A 14,245-nucleotide genomic window follows, 5' to 3' on the forward strand; every position below is an offset into this window, starting at 1 on the left:
TAACTATGGAAGACTGTACCACTATGCACACCTGCTACATAAGGCTACTAAGACCAAGAGACATAGCAGCCCTACCCAATACATAGAAACAAACACAGAGAGAGCACCAAAATAGGGAGACAAAAAAACATGTCCCAAATGAAAGAACAGAACAAAGCTCCAGAAAAAGAACTTAACCAAATAGAGACAAGCAATCTACCAGATGCAGAGTTCAAAACAGTGGTTATAAGGATGCTCAATGAACTTAGGGGAAGATAAGACCAACTCAGTGAGAACTTTAATAAAGAGGTACAAAACATAAAAATGGAGCTGAAACACATAAAAAGAACCAGTCAGAAATGAAGAATACAATAAATGAAATGAAGAATACATTAGAGGGAATCAACAGTAGATTAGAGGAAGTAGAGGATCTAATCAACAATTTAGAAAATAAGGCAGCAGAAAATACCAGAACAGCAACAAGAAAAAAAATCCAAAAAAAAAAAAGAAAGAAAATAGTTTAAGGGGTCTCTGGGACAACATTAAGCATACCGACATTTGCATCATAGAGGTGCTAGAATGAGAAGAGAGAGAACAAGGAATTGAAAACCTATTTGAAGAAATAATGACGAAAAAATTCCCTAACCTGGTGAAAGAAATAGATATACAAGCCCAGTGAACCCCAATCAAGATGAATCCAAAGAGGTCCACACCAAGACACATCACAATTAAAATGCCAAAGCTTAAAAATAAAGAGAGAATTTTTAAGAGCAGCAAGGGAAAAGCAATTAGTTACCTACAAGGGAGCTCCCAGAAGACTGCTAGCCGATTTCTCAACAGAAACTTTGTAGGCCAGAAGGGACCGGCATGAAATATTCAAAGCGATAAAAAGCAAGGACTTACAACCAAGATTACTCATTCTACCTGGCAAAGCTATCACATTTAGAATCGAAGAACAGATAAAGAGCTTCCCAGACAAGAAAAAGACAAAGGAGTTCATCACCACCGAACCAGTATTAGAAGAAATGTTAAAGGGACTTTTTTAGAAGAAGAAAAAAAGATAAAAAACATGATAATAAAACAGTAATAATTACATATCAATAACTGATTTCTTTAAATATAAATAGATTAAATGCTCCTATCATAAGATAGGGTGGATACATGGGTAAGATAACAGTATCCTTACACATGCTGCATACAACAGACTCACTTCAGATCAAAAGACACACACACACTGAAAGTAAAGGGATGGAAAATGATACTTCATAAAAATTAAAACGATCAAAAAAAGCTGGGGTAGCAATATTAACACCAGACAAAATAGACTTTAAAACAAAGGCTCTAACAAGAGATAAAGAACCCAGTAATCCCACTTCTGGGTATTAATCCAAAGAAACCCAAAATACTACTTTGACCTGGCATGTGAATTCATATGTTCATTGTAGCATTATTTACAATAGTCAAGATATAGAGGCAACCTGAATGTCCATACGGATGAATGGATAAAGAAGAGGTAGTGCATATATACAATAGAATATTACTCGACCAAAAAAAAAAAGAATAAAATCTTGCCATCTGCAACAACATGAATAGACCTAGAAGGTATCATGCTGATTGGAGTTAAGTCAGACAGAAAAAGACAAATATCGTATGATTTCACTTACATGTGAGATCTAAAATAACAAAATAAACCAACAAACAGAAAAGAAAGAAAAAAAAACCGAAATGCTCTTTTATTTAAAAATAAAAAGTAGCTGGAGAAAAGTAAATCTTACAACCCATGAAGTTTTGCATTTTGAATCTGTGCTCTCCAAAGTGAAAAAAAAAGAAAAATTAGTTGTTATATAACTGTTTTAAGTGAACATAGTGTACTATCTTCTCCAAAACTAATCATGTAACTTCTCCATAAGTAAAAGCAATTTGTTACATATTAGAATACTAAAAAATAGAAAATAATATATGGCAGCCTCTACATACTTGAATCTTTAAAATATCTCATCTTGAAAGTTATAGATCATTTCACAATTCATATCTATAATAATAACAGTGACCACAGTAGTCGATCTATAGGTACTTTTTTAAAAGAAGTTTTTGAATATTTAATCTTACCTAGCTTAAAAAATTAACATGTCTCATTGTATCATCTTCTTACTGTCTTAATCATACTAATGAATTCTTATCCAGAAATAAACTAGACCGTCTATTTTCAATGTAGTAAGTAGTTCATTGGCTATCAGAAATAACATTCATTGTTAAGAAGTAATCTAAAGGTCTATGATCTATATTTTGTTGAGGCATAATTCAGAAGATGGCAGACAGGTGTGCAGAAGGGGTCCATTTATACGGTAGAGAGTCTACCCAATAACTTGGCATGGATATCTCAACATAGTCTAATTGTTTTCTGTTGATAGTTGTTTATGTATTATGTGAGTAATCAATCATATGCTACATGGTATATATGGAATTAAGGGAATTCAGGTCTTCTCATAAAACACTTGTGAACATTAAGATACAGTAAATTTTACTGTAATACATTTTTTTTAGTCAAGTATTATTTATAAATTTATATAGAAATTCTAAAAATATGATCACCACACAATATAGTAACCACAACAATATCAAAATACTCTCATATCCTTTACTTTTATAAAAATTTACTTATAAAAAGTAACAAATTAATGGCAGAAAATTTAAGAATATAGAACAACAAAAATAAGAAAAAATAACCCTTTTAAAATGCAAAATAACCAACTTTTAACAGAAAAGCATTAGTGATTTTATGGACCCTATTTTAAATTGCAAAGGGCTGACTGAATTCAAATTTTGTTCCCCCAAGTGGTTAAATTCAACTTCTTTTTCTAAGCCCAGGACTGTTCAACTGTGATGTAAATACTTATAGTAAAACTTGATGCTTTCGGTGTCAGAGAGCACAGAATAGAATTAACCTTCAGCCTAAATTTGAGATTCTCATAAATTCTATTACTAAAAAGCAGATTAAGCAGATTTGAAACTATACCATTAAGATTATAAAGATATTAAAAACCTAAGTGAAAACATCTCATAATCAAGTTGCTTTAGGAAGACTGGATTACAGAATTAATGTGATAAAGTTATTATTTATTATTACTAAGATTTATACTACATAATGTCTTGATGTTATCAGCTATATTTTACATATAATTTTAATTTTAAAATATTTTATAATTTTGAAAGAACATAGCTCCCATCTTCCCTTTAAAATTTTGAGATTTATGTTTCTGATGTAAATATATTAATGGATTTATTTTAAGAAAACCAAAGTTAAGCATCTCTTTACATACCTCTTTTTTAACCTACTCACTGCTAAAAATTTCTTGAAGATTCTGAAGTTTGATGAAGTAAAGATTAAGTAAACAAATTTAATGCCTGGATGCTTCTCTATAAACTGATTAAAATATCTAGTAACCTTTGAAGATCGGCTACCTTTTAATTTAAGCTTTTATTTTAGAAAGTTTAGAAATAAATAAAAATTTCTGTATTTTAATTATAATAAATTAATAAACTCAATATTTTTAATCCATCCTGGAAATGGGTATAAATCCAAAAATAGAGATTCTTTTACAGGATGCAGGCCAATGGATTTGGTATTCTAAAATCAGTTTTATGTTTCTCAAGATGCAGCATGGCTGCTATCTAAATAACAACAGAGTGTATGGTTTCTAAAATGTCAAGCTTATTAAAAAGAGAGTTGTTGAAAGAATAATGCATTGGTGCTGTTACCTTTTAGCCGGTGACTTAGAATCTGTTCCAAAATAGCTGCAAAATTGTTAAATTCTGGAGAAGAATCATCAATTGTCTCAAAGCAGGACCGATCAATCAGGGTCTTCACTGAAAACCTATGAAAAAAAGGAGTTATAGCTTTTAAGCAGAGTTGATTATTTCATCTAAGTAGGAAAAAAAAAATGAGATAAAAGTATTTTGGGGAAGTATTACAGAAATATTTTATAAGATTATATATTCTGAAAATTCCCTTTATTGAAATTCACTCTGTAAATAGAAAATTTTACAGAAACATTAGGCTTTTCACTTATATATCTACTATCTATTGACTATACTAAGACAGGAATAGCTTACTGTCCTTACAGCCATTAAAATCAGAATCAAAAAATGACCTCTATTATTAACTCCAAAATCCTCAAAAGCCATAATACTACTTGCAAGAAATTTGAGTGTCACACCTAAATACTTTTAAGAGTTTTAGAGCACAAATTTAATAAAATTGGATGTATTTGTGAAGAATAGATCCAAAATTTTTATGAGCTACAAATAGGAAAACTTACAAATCTGAAAAGCATGCTATATTTTTCCCTCTCATCAGAATGTCCTTTGCTTCTTTTTTTGACTGCCAAAAATCAATGCATTTTCCAAGACTCAGCTCCAATGCCATCTCTTCAATGAAGAATTATTCTCCTAAATACTCCTAGCACAAACCAGCATTTTGTTTGTAATTCCCTTAAGAGACAATTACAATTTATCTTACTGCTGTTATTTGTGTTCTCTATGTCTGTCTTATTAGAATATAAATTCCTTCCGGGCAAAAACATATCTTCTGCATGTATATATCTCCTCAGCACATAAGACAATGCCTTAAACATTGAACTTAGTACTTGTTGATTTATTTGTAAGCACCATTTTCAAAGAATGAGAAAGAAATATCTACATGCCAATATCATAGCAAGACAAAAGAGTTTATAATTTTTAACATGTGTATATATTCATGTAAGCACCATCAAAATCAGGATATAGACCAGTTCTGTCATCCCATGCTCTTTATAGTCATACCCTATAAAGGGTGATAGATAAGTGCCTAAATTAAGACAACTGGGGGAATGAAGAAGATAACTATGACAGCTGTAATGTATGTATGAGAAATGTAAACTATGAGGAAAATAAAGGAATACAAACTGTTCCTTAGGTTTTAGGCTTGTTGGTGATGCTACTGAATGAGGACAGGAAATACAAGAAACAAGTATAAAGGGAAATAAAAAGAGATTTGTTTATATGCATTTTATCTATCAATATTTACCATATTAGAAATTAAACCAAGAAATTTTAAACATAGGCAGCCTTCACTTTGCATGGTAGTACAGGACCATAAAAATTACTCTGCAAGCAGAAACCACACAAAGTAATCTTAATAAACAATAGAAAAATTACAATTGTTTTGTAACCTTTACCAATTTTTGTCAAAACATTAAAATCCTCACTGCCAGTTATAATGTATAGGGAAATGAAAAAATAGAAAGCATATTTAGTACACTGTAATTTAAAACATTAGAAACTTTGAGAATTAAAGTGTCTTCTTTGTAAAAAAAAAAAAAAAAAAACTCATCAAGAGCAGTCCTAATAGCGCTTGCCTTCTCACTGAATAACTTAAAATATGGAGTGAGTATATTTTTTATATCTTGGCAATGTGCCATACTCTCTTCTAAGGTTAAATCAGTTTCCAACACTATCTTTTGCACTTCCAAAGTTGTAAAAATCTCTGAGAGGCCCTATAATGTGAGGTGGTTTGCCAGCATCACTTCCTCTGGGACATTTTCATCCTTTTTGTCACAACCACTTTACTGATTTATATCAATGTGTTTGCCTTCAGTAAGTTCCTCTGGTGGCATATCTAAATTCTCTTAAACAGAAGCAGCATCAACATTCCCGTGATCGGCTATTTCTTCTATAACTCCATTTAGAGTCAATTCACTTCCAGCATTATCACTTTCTGCTTCTTTGCCATGTTTTCATCTTTGCTGGCCTGAAATTCACTCTTTCAGTTATCCATTTTCATAAAACAACAAGTGGGTTTATCACCAGGAGGCAAAGAGGCAACACAACTACAGGCTTCAATTTCTGTATATGAACTAATAAACACAGGTGCCTAGTGATCAATCCTAGACACACTTTAAGAAGTGATGTGATGCAGGCCACTGATCATGACCTGCATTTGTTTTTTACATATTGTGATCTGAGGACTAAAGAGCTAGCAGCAAAATTTTATTTTATGCAATTACTCACAGTTAATATATAGTGGTATTCAAATTGGAACTGTTGTGAGACTGGTATTATTTAATTAAATTATGGTAACTGAAATTAGTATATAATAGAACTGTGCAAAATGAGGACTGTTTTATTTATTAATTACAAAGAGAATAAATCCATTACACGTTAGTATAAATAATATATTTTTGTGAAAACTATATTTTCTAAAACAACAAAAAAATGACAGGAATAGCATTGTTTACATCTTTGCAAATATCTTTACTGCTATGTTTAATAAAAGATAACTTGATTCTCACACCTGCTTCTGCATTCAATCTATTCTAATATTGTATATCACGTAGCCCCTGGAAAATTCCAATGTATACTTGGTAAAAAATGTGAACCAATAAAGAAAACAATGTCTTAGAATTGTTAAGAAAATAATTTTGACCTTTTGGAACTCTGAAAGGGTCTGGGCCCAAGAGTACACTTTGAGAATCACTACCCTAAGGCATTCTTTGTATGTAATGAAATAACTTTTATCTTATGAAACGAGATTGATAATAATTATATATCCTTGAGAGAATTAAGAAAATAGTTACTCAAATAATTTTCAGTCTTCTTTGGTTCAGAGGAATAACCTTGACTGAGAAAGTCTGAGACAATACTATGTAGCTGAACATTAACCTATCTGCAACAGTGACTGGAGCTCAATGAAGGAAACTGTTATGTAAAAGAAAAAAACAAGAACATCTAAGAAGCAACATTGATGAAGTTAATCTCTTGTACCTAAAACACAGTCAAGTTAGATAAATACTATATAAAATGCATGAGGAAATGAATAGAAATAAAAAGGTAAACAGGAACCAGATTAAAAAAGAATTTGAAAACTCATTTGTTTCATATGTCCACTTCATTGACAGTGCACAAGATAAATGTTGCAAATACTCAGCAAACTCTTAATAAGAATAAATAAGTATAATATTCTTATTCAGTAAGAGTATAAAATGGGAAGTGTTCCCAAAACGAATTTTAAAAAAAGTCTCCACTTCCACTTTTGATCTAAATGGAAGAAAACTGACTGTCTGAATATTTCTCTCTAACCTTTATGAGACAGAATGGAATAGGAAAGCTGATTCTGTAATCACAGTCGAAGTAAGAGTAACCTACTAGTTTAGAAAATCATAGCACCTAAGATAGTAATGAACATTGGTAAAATAAAATGAAAATTCTATTTAAAGATAAAACTAATAAAGTGCTTATTTCATCGAAAGAGCTAGGTCAGAACTTAATAACCACCTGTAACAGCCTGATAAGATTTTAGTCACTATTGCCCTTCAGGAATAATACAAAATTACCTGACAAATGATCTACTTTGTAAAATGTAATGGAAAGAAAAGGCCATGGAAAGTAACATATTTTTATAGCATCCAGAACCATATGCAGATCAATCAGTAGTCAACGAAATGAGTCTTTTTTTGATCATGTTATCAGCAGACTGTATTTCATAGAAGCCATTATCTGCATGACAAAAATCTAATATGGTGAATCTCAGAGCATCAAATTACTTCTAACTCAACATTTGTCTAAAAACTAAAACACAAGTAAAGTCCAAATATTCCAAAGCATATCATTACACACAATTTCTAATGTTATTCCCAAGCATGAAGATATTTTAAAGGTAAAAAGCATTTTAAATAATTTCTATTATATAAAAGTTAATACTGAAGAAAAATAATGTTTTCCAGCTTTGTTTCATCATGTACAGCCTGCCTTTCTGCCAACACAAACCAAAATTTCAGAAGAAAATTAGTTCCTTACAGTCCATGTTTCACTTTTAGCTAGCCAAGTCCTCCCACTCAACACTTCTCTAGAATTACATAGCTACCTCTATTATGCTAGAATGAGAATCTCTGCCTCCATAACATAGTAACTAGCTAAGATGTGCTATAAAAACCAAGGCTGTAAAAAGAATTTTAATACATCTAAAATATATCACACAGAAGCCGAGCTATTTCTTGGTAATGATGACATTAATATTAGTCATCTGTTTTTTGAAGAGGATTGACTTTAAAATAATGAAATGACAATTTGATGAATGTCTAAAAATATCAAATCAAGTCTAATAGCTTTTACATAAGAATTTTAAAAATAAAAAATTTACATAAAAGGGTCTTATAATTAAGTGTAGTTTTTAAACTGTCTGTGGCTTAAAAGATTCTCTTTCCCACCTTCAATGTCCAAAGAAAAATTTTTGTTTAGTTTAGAAATAAGAACGATTGTGACTAAAACCTTCAAACCTAAGAAAGCATTAACTACTTCTTCCCTTTGCCAATGTACCAAGAAAATAAGATGGTTACCAAAACTGTGTTAAAAAATTCTTCACTATATGCATATTAAATCAATTCCTTCCATGGTTCATAGATTTCTAACATAATTGTAACTACAAATAATTAAAAAGCAAAAAAGTGACAGTCAAATATAAAATTACTTTATTAAATTTCTACAGTATTGGAAAGAAACTATTTAAAAAGTGGAAACTCACCTTTAATATTTAAGAAACTTCATTAGTAATATACACATATATATTCATATATATACAGAGCAATTGAGTAGAAAAGAAATGTATTCCCATCTCTTTTCAACAAGCTTATATAATTTTAACCATTTATCAAATATACTTCAGAAAAAATAAATTTCACACAAAGCAGACTTTTTTTAATCTATACTATTATATCTCATTACATGGTAATGTATCTGAAGGTAACAAAAGTACATAAAAGGCATCTAAAATCATCACATTATAAAATTAAAAAGGGTTCAGAAAAATTAAAGTTAGTCATTCATAAAAAGAATAATATTATAGAACATCAGTATCCAAATTCTGATAGAATTCCTTCCAATATTGCATACCAAATTTATAGGATTTCTTATATTATTACTGCTACTGATCTTCAGCAAACTTGCGAAGTAACTATACTCTGCCATTAATATCCACCATCAACAATCAACAAGGAGATGGCTGCCAAGAGTTAAGATACAATCCACCCCAAATATAATGTAAAATTGTGACTATCAATGATAACGAGCACAGTAACCACATATCTGCTCATTGAAAGACATATCTTATATTTTATACCAGAAACCACCCAAAATCTTTTAGAATAAGCAATGAGCCTTCTTTTATCAAGTTTTATGCAAGTTAAGAATTCCCAATCATCATGTGCATTTACTCCTTTATCTTTTAATAATTTTAATCTATTTTGCAATGAGAAAAAATACTTTTCACAGATCTTTTTAGCAGTAGTCTGTAAATTATTGTCCACAGGCCAAATTCAACAAGATGCCTGTTTCTATAAATAAAGAATTATTGGGTCTATGGCCATGCTACCCTGAACAAGCCCGATCCCGTCTGATCACGGAAGCTAAGCAGGGTTGGGCCTGGTAAGTACATGGATGGGAGACCATACAGGAAGACCAGGTGCTATAGGCATAAAAAATGAAAAAAATAATAAGGGATTGTCAGCTGACAAGGTCCCTGCAATCTGTGAGGTCAACCAAGGGTTGCCTCGCCTTAAAAAAAAAAGAATTATTGAAATACAGAAAAAAAAGTTCCCAACTATCTTCTCTAGAATTAGTACCCTGAAACTCAAGTTTCTCTCTTATCATAGTGATTATCATTTTTAAATTTTTTACTCAATGTAAAAATTAAAAGGAGAAAGAAACATTTTAATATATTTTCCTCATTTGTTCTGTCAAAATTTCTTTTTTAAAAAAATTGTTAATCTAGGTATCTTAAGGATGAAATACTATATTATTAACATCTTGTATTGTTATGTAAGCAGACTGATGACAGCAGTTTGCCCAACATGAAAAACAACACTGGAAACACTTTCTTTAAAAAAAAAAAAAAAGAAGAAGGAAAAAAGGACACAATTTTTAAAAAATCATGTATCTAAAATTAGAAAACCATCGAACCAAGAAAAGTTCCCATTTTAAAATAGATTAACTCCATTGATCTCATATGAAAGAACTCTCACTTTAAATCAGGGGTCCCCAACCACCCAGGGCCACAGACCAATACCTGTCCATGCCCTGTTAGGAAACCAGGATGCACAGCAGGAGGTGAGCAGTGGGTAAGCAAGTGAAGCTTCGTCTGTATTTGCAGTTGCTCCCCAGCGCTAGCATCACCGTCTCAGCTCCACCTCAGATCATCAGACATTAGATTCTCATAGGAGCATGAACCCTATTGAGAACTGTGCACGTGAGGGGTCTAGGCTGCATTCTTCTTACGAGAATCTAACGGCGTAATGATCTGCAGTGATGCTAGTGCTGGGGAGATCGCATATGATGGTGGCCTTAAAAGTATGTTTGAGACAACTTCAAATCTCCATTTATTCTAGATTAAAGTCAAGGCAGAATATCCTGAGATTGCCACAAAAGCCTGAAAAGTCTGCTTCCATTTCCAACATCCTATCTTTGTGAAGCAGGGTTTTCTGCCGTGACTGCAACCAAAACAAAATCATGGAGTAGAATGGACATAAGCAACACACTTTGTGTGTCACTGTTTCCCATCATGCCCAGATGGGACTATCTAATTGCAGGAAAACAAGCTCAGGGCTCCCACTGATTCTGTATTATGATGAGTTGTATAATTATTTCATTATATATTACAATGTAATAATAATAGAATAAAATGCACAACAAATGTAATGCACTTGAATCATCCTGAAACCACCCCCCACCACCTGGGTCCATGGAAAAATTGTCTTCCACGAAACCTGTCCCTGGTGCCAAAAAAGTTGGGGACCACCAATTTAAATCATTTCAATAAAGAATACTATAACCACACATTGGATTACATATCCCTTTGGAATCCAATTGTTCTTTATCCAATGACATATGAAAATATTCAAGTAACGTATTTTAACATAGTTAATCTAATAAACTAGATATTCAATGCAGCAGCATACAACAGAAGAACAGTGCTTTGACATTAGAAGGCCCTGAATTCACACCTGGTTCTGCTATTATCCATTCCTTGTCAAAACATTTAACCTCTCTCAATCTCGGTTTACTAAATAATTAATTATCTTATTATTGTGAAGATTAAAGGAGCTTGCATATATAAAACATTTAACATAGCATTAGCTAGTACAAAAATTACTACGTTAGCATACATTCTCTGTCTTTTTAGAACAGCATCATTACACTTAACATCTAAGCATAGAGAGAGAGGGGCAGGAATTTCCAGTGCCTGAATGTAATACAGTGATCATTAATACCAGAAATGCTAAGAAAATGAAGGTTCTATGTTTCTGATTCTGAGACTCAAATACAACATATATACACACACACACGCACATATGCATGTTTGCACACACACAAACATAAACAAACTAGAACCAGTTGACCTATCATAGACACTCAAGGCAGCATAGCATAACAGAGAAAGCAAAGATTTTGAAACCAAATGTATTTAGGTCTGAATTCTGACAATGTTACTCTTAACTATAAAATAAATCTGATTTAAATGAAAATTGTTTTAATTAAAATTTTCATCGTAAGTCATAAACACTCAATTCAATATTTTTCCTCCAAAAAGTATATTCTCCATGCATTAAAGAAATTACATTAATTTCAAAATCAAATGTTAAATTTAAATCTTTGGGGGATATTTATTATCCTATCCTCTTCTAAAGGCAATCACCATAACTGAACAAAATGGATAATGTCATTTTATTTAGTGTAAACCACAAAATGTGTGCATTATATACGTTTCCTATCTTTTATAAAATATTTTCAAAACAGTATGCATTTTAGAAATTTTACCTATTTCTTGTGAAATATTTTTTATAAAATAAAAAATTAGATTGCTTTGGGAAGTTAAATGTCAAAAAACATATTTGTTAATTTAGTTCAGCCTTCACCCCTTTTTTTTAATTAAAACACTGGAAGAGATGAATTTTTTTTTATTTCTATAGTAAATTTTAATTTACTATAATAACTCCATTCAATAGTCATGCATTCTACTGCTGAAGCTATTAGAAGTTAAAACTCTACTATCATTAGAGATTGGTCATTAAGGCGACTTTTTAAAAACAAGTGAGGATGGTTCTTTAATTCAATCTTCCACCTCATTCTGGAAATGTCCACTGCTATTATTCTTCACTAGTAAGAGAGAATTACCCCATTTGTTTAACATGCCTGCTATGCACTAGAATCTGGGAATAAACTAGATACTGAGTGAACTATAATTCCTGTACTTTAGAAATTCACATTTTGGTAGAAGACAAAAAAATAATAATTACATTACAGCATTACAGCATAATGAATGTTAGATTTACCCATTCCAAAAAAGCCCTGAGAAGAGTTTTCTTATATAGTACAATAAATTGGCTGCATAAATTAAAACTGGGATGGAAGATAAAAAAATGTGGCAACAGACTTCCACTTCTAGGTAGGATGGAGTAAAAAAGGAGACCAGTGCTCCAAGAGTACAACTATAAAAACATACAGAACTTGTATGTTTGAAGGCTGAAGAAGTTATCGAAACACTAAGAATTAGAGAGGCTAAGACCCCAGAGAAAGGGTAAGCTCAAAAAAATGAGTTGACTGCTACAGCTGCTTTTATTCAGGAGTGTCTGCCAATCTTGAGTGCTGGCAGGTTCTGGCTCCGTCAGAAGTCTGCTAGTGGGGGACAGAAAAAACAAGAAAGCTTTTGAAAGAAATCTGGGAAGTCCTCAAACACAGCACGATTTTCTCTTTATCAGGAGATTAAAATCTGATCAGAAAGCCTCTGAAAAACAGAATAAAGCATTTGGTAGTTTCAGAAAATAAATAATAGTTCAGGGTTACCAGAGAAAGGGTGCTGGAGAATATGCCAAATCTAGGTTGAAAATTCTGGAGAGCCAGGGGCAAACTGAAAACTAAGATTTACCAGGGTTGAAATCCAGCCTGGATTCAGCACAATCCCTGACTAAATGAAGGTAATCAGCCACCATTCTTTCAGAAGAATATAACATTAGTAAAGGAAAGTGAGCACTAACTTGTACTACGGGCCATGGAAATTAGTATGCTCTTGGGCATGTTTATCTCAAATTGGGTGGTGTAGTCCATCCATTTCCTCCACATTGTGGTCTCTTTCTGCTATATATTATGTTCTGATGAATACTTATGAAACATAATGGTCAACAAAAGGGTAAGTATAAATGTGCCAAAAGAACAACAAAAGTGCTAAAGAAAAATTTAATACATATAATCTGGCATTCAATAAATAAAATTCTAAACATGCCAAAAGATAAGACTATATAACAAAAAGAGAGTGAGAAGAGAAGGAAAACAGGCAATAAAAACAGGTATAAAGATGATCTAAATATTCTAGATCAATGATGAGAACTTTAAAATAACTGATATCTTCAAGAAAATAGAGAAAAAGATGGATTATAGATGAAAAGATAGGTGTTTTTATCAGAGAATTAGTGCCTATTAAAAAGAATCAAATAGAAATTCTAGAACTATCTGAAATTAAAAACTCATTTAATGGGATAAACAGTAGATGAGAAACAGAAGACATGGTTAATGACCAGAAAGAAGAGTTCGTAGAAAATATATAAAATGAAGCATAGAAAGAAAAAAGAAAAAAAATACAAAAAGGAATGAGTTAAGTGGGATTTGATAAAGTTTAACATACATATAATTGGAATGTAAGAAAACAGCAGTCTAAATTTTTCCAAAACTGATGGAAGAGCAATAAAAAGGGTAAATATGTGGGTAAATACAAATGTGTATTGCCTTAATATCAAGTGTAAAATACAATAATTAAATAATCTTGCAGAATTTAAAATACATGTAGATTTTAAAAGTATGTCTTAGGATGTGGGTGAATAAATGGTTCTAACATTACCAGAAAAGCAGTAAAAGTTAAATTACATTAGACTTTAATAAATCAAGGGTAACTGCCAAAAAGATAGAAATAAAAATAAAAAACACAAAAGAAAAAGAACATATGACTAACGAGTTTATAGAGAGAAAAACTGAAATAGTGGAACAAATGGAATAGAAAAATACTGATAATATAAGAAAGCAAGAAAAGAAAAAAGTGAACACAAAATAAACAGTAAAATGGTAGCTATAAATACAAATATAGTAACATTAAATATAAATGGGCTAAATATTTTACATAAAAAGCTAGATAAAATGCAAAATTCAATTCTATCCTGCCAAGAAACAGATTAAATATAAGGAGCTGGAA

The 14,245-nt window shown here is 31.4% G+C and overlaps 1 protein-coding gene and 1 pseudogene across 2 annotated transcripts in view; one reads left to right on the forward strand and one right to left on the reverse strand.

Moving 5' to 3' along the window:
• Nucleotides 1-14,245, reverse strand: part of RUNDC3B (RUN domain containing 3B) — a 127,294-nt gene that overhangs the window by 103,080 nt on the left and 9,969 nt on the right. For both annotated transcript variants that reach the window (XM_006925720.2, XM_006925718.3), the window contains exon 2: nucleotides 3,739-3,854. In XM_006925720.2, coding sequence (XP_006925782.1) covers nucleotides 3,739-3,854 — 116 coding nt within the window. The remainder of the gene's footprint in view (nucleotides 1-3,738; nucleotides 3,855-14,245) is intronic.
• Nucleotides 9,366-9,484, forward strand: LOC112474044 (annotated as a pseudogene).

The sequence above is a fragment of the Pteropus alecto genome, unplaced genomic scaffold (assembly GCF_000325575.1).
Source record: "Pteropus alecto unplaced genomic scaffold, ASM32557v1 scaffold69, whole genome shotgun sequence".
NCBI lineage: Eukaryota > Metazoa > Chordata > Mammalia > Chiroptera > Pteropodidae > Pteropus > Pteropus alecto.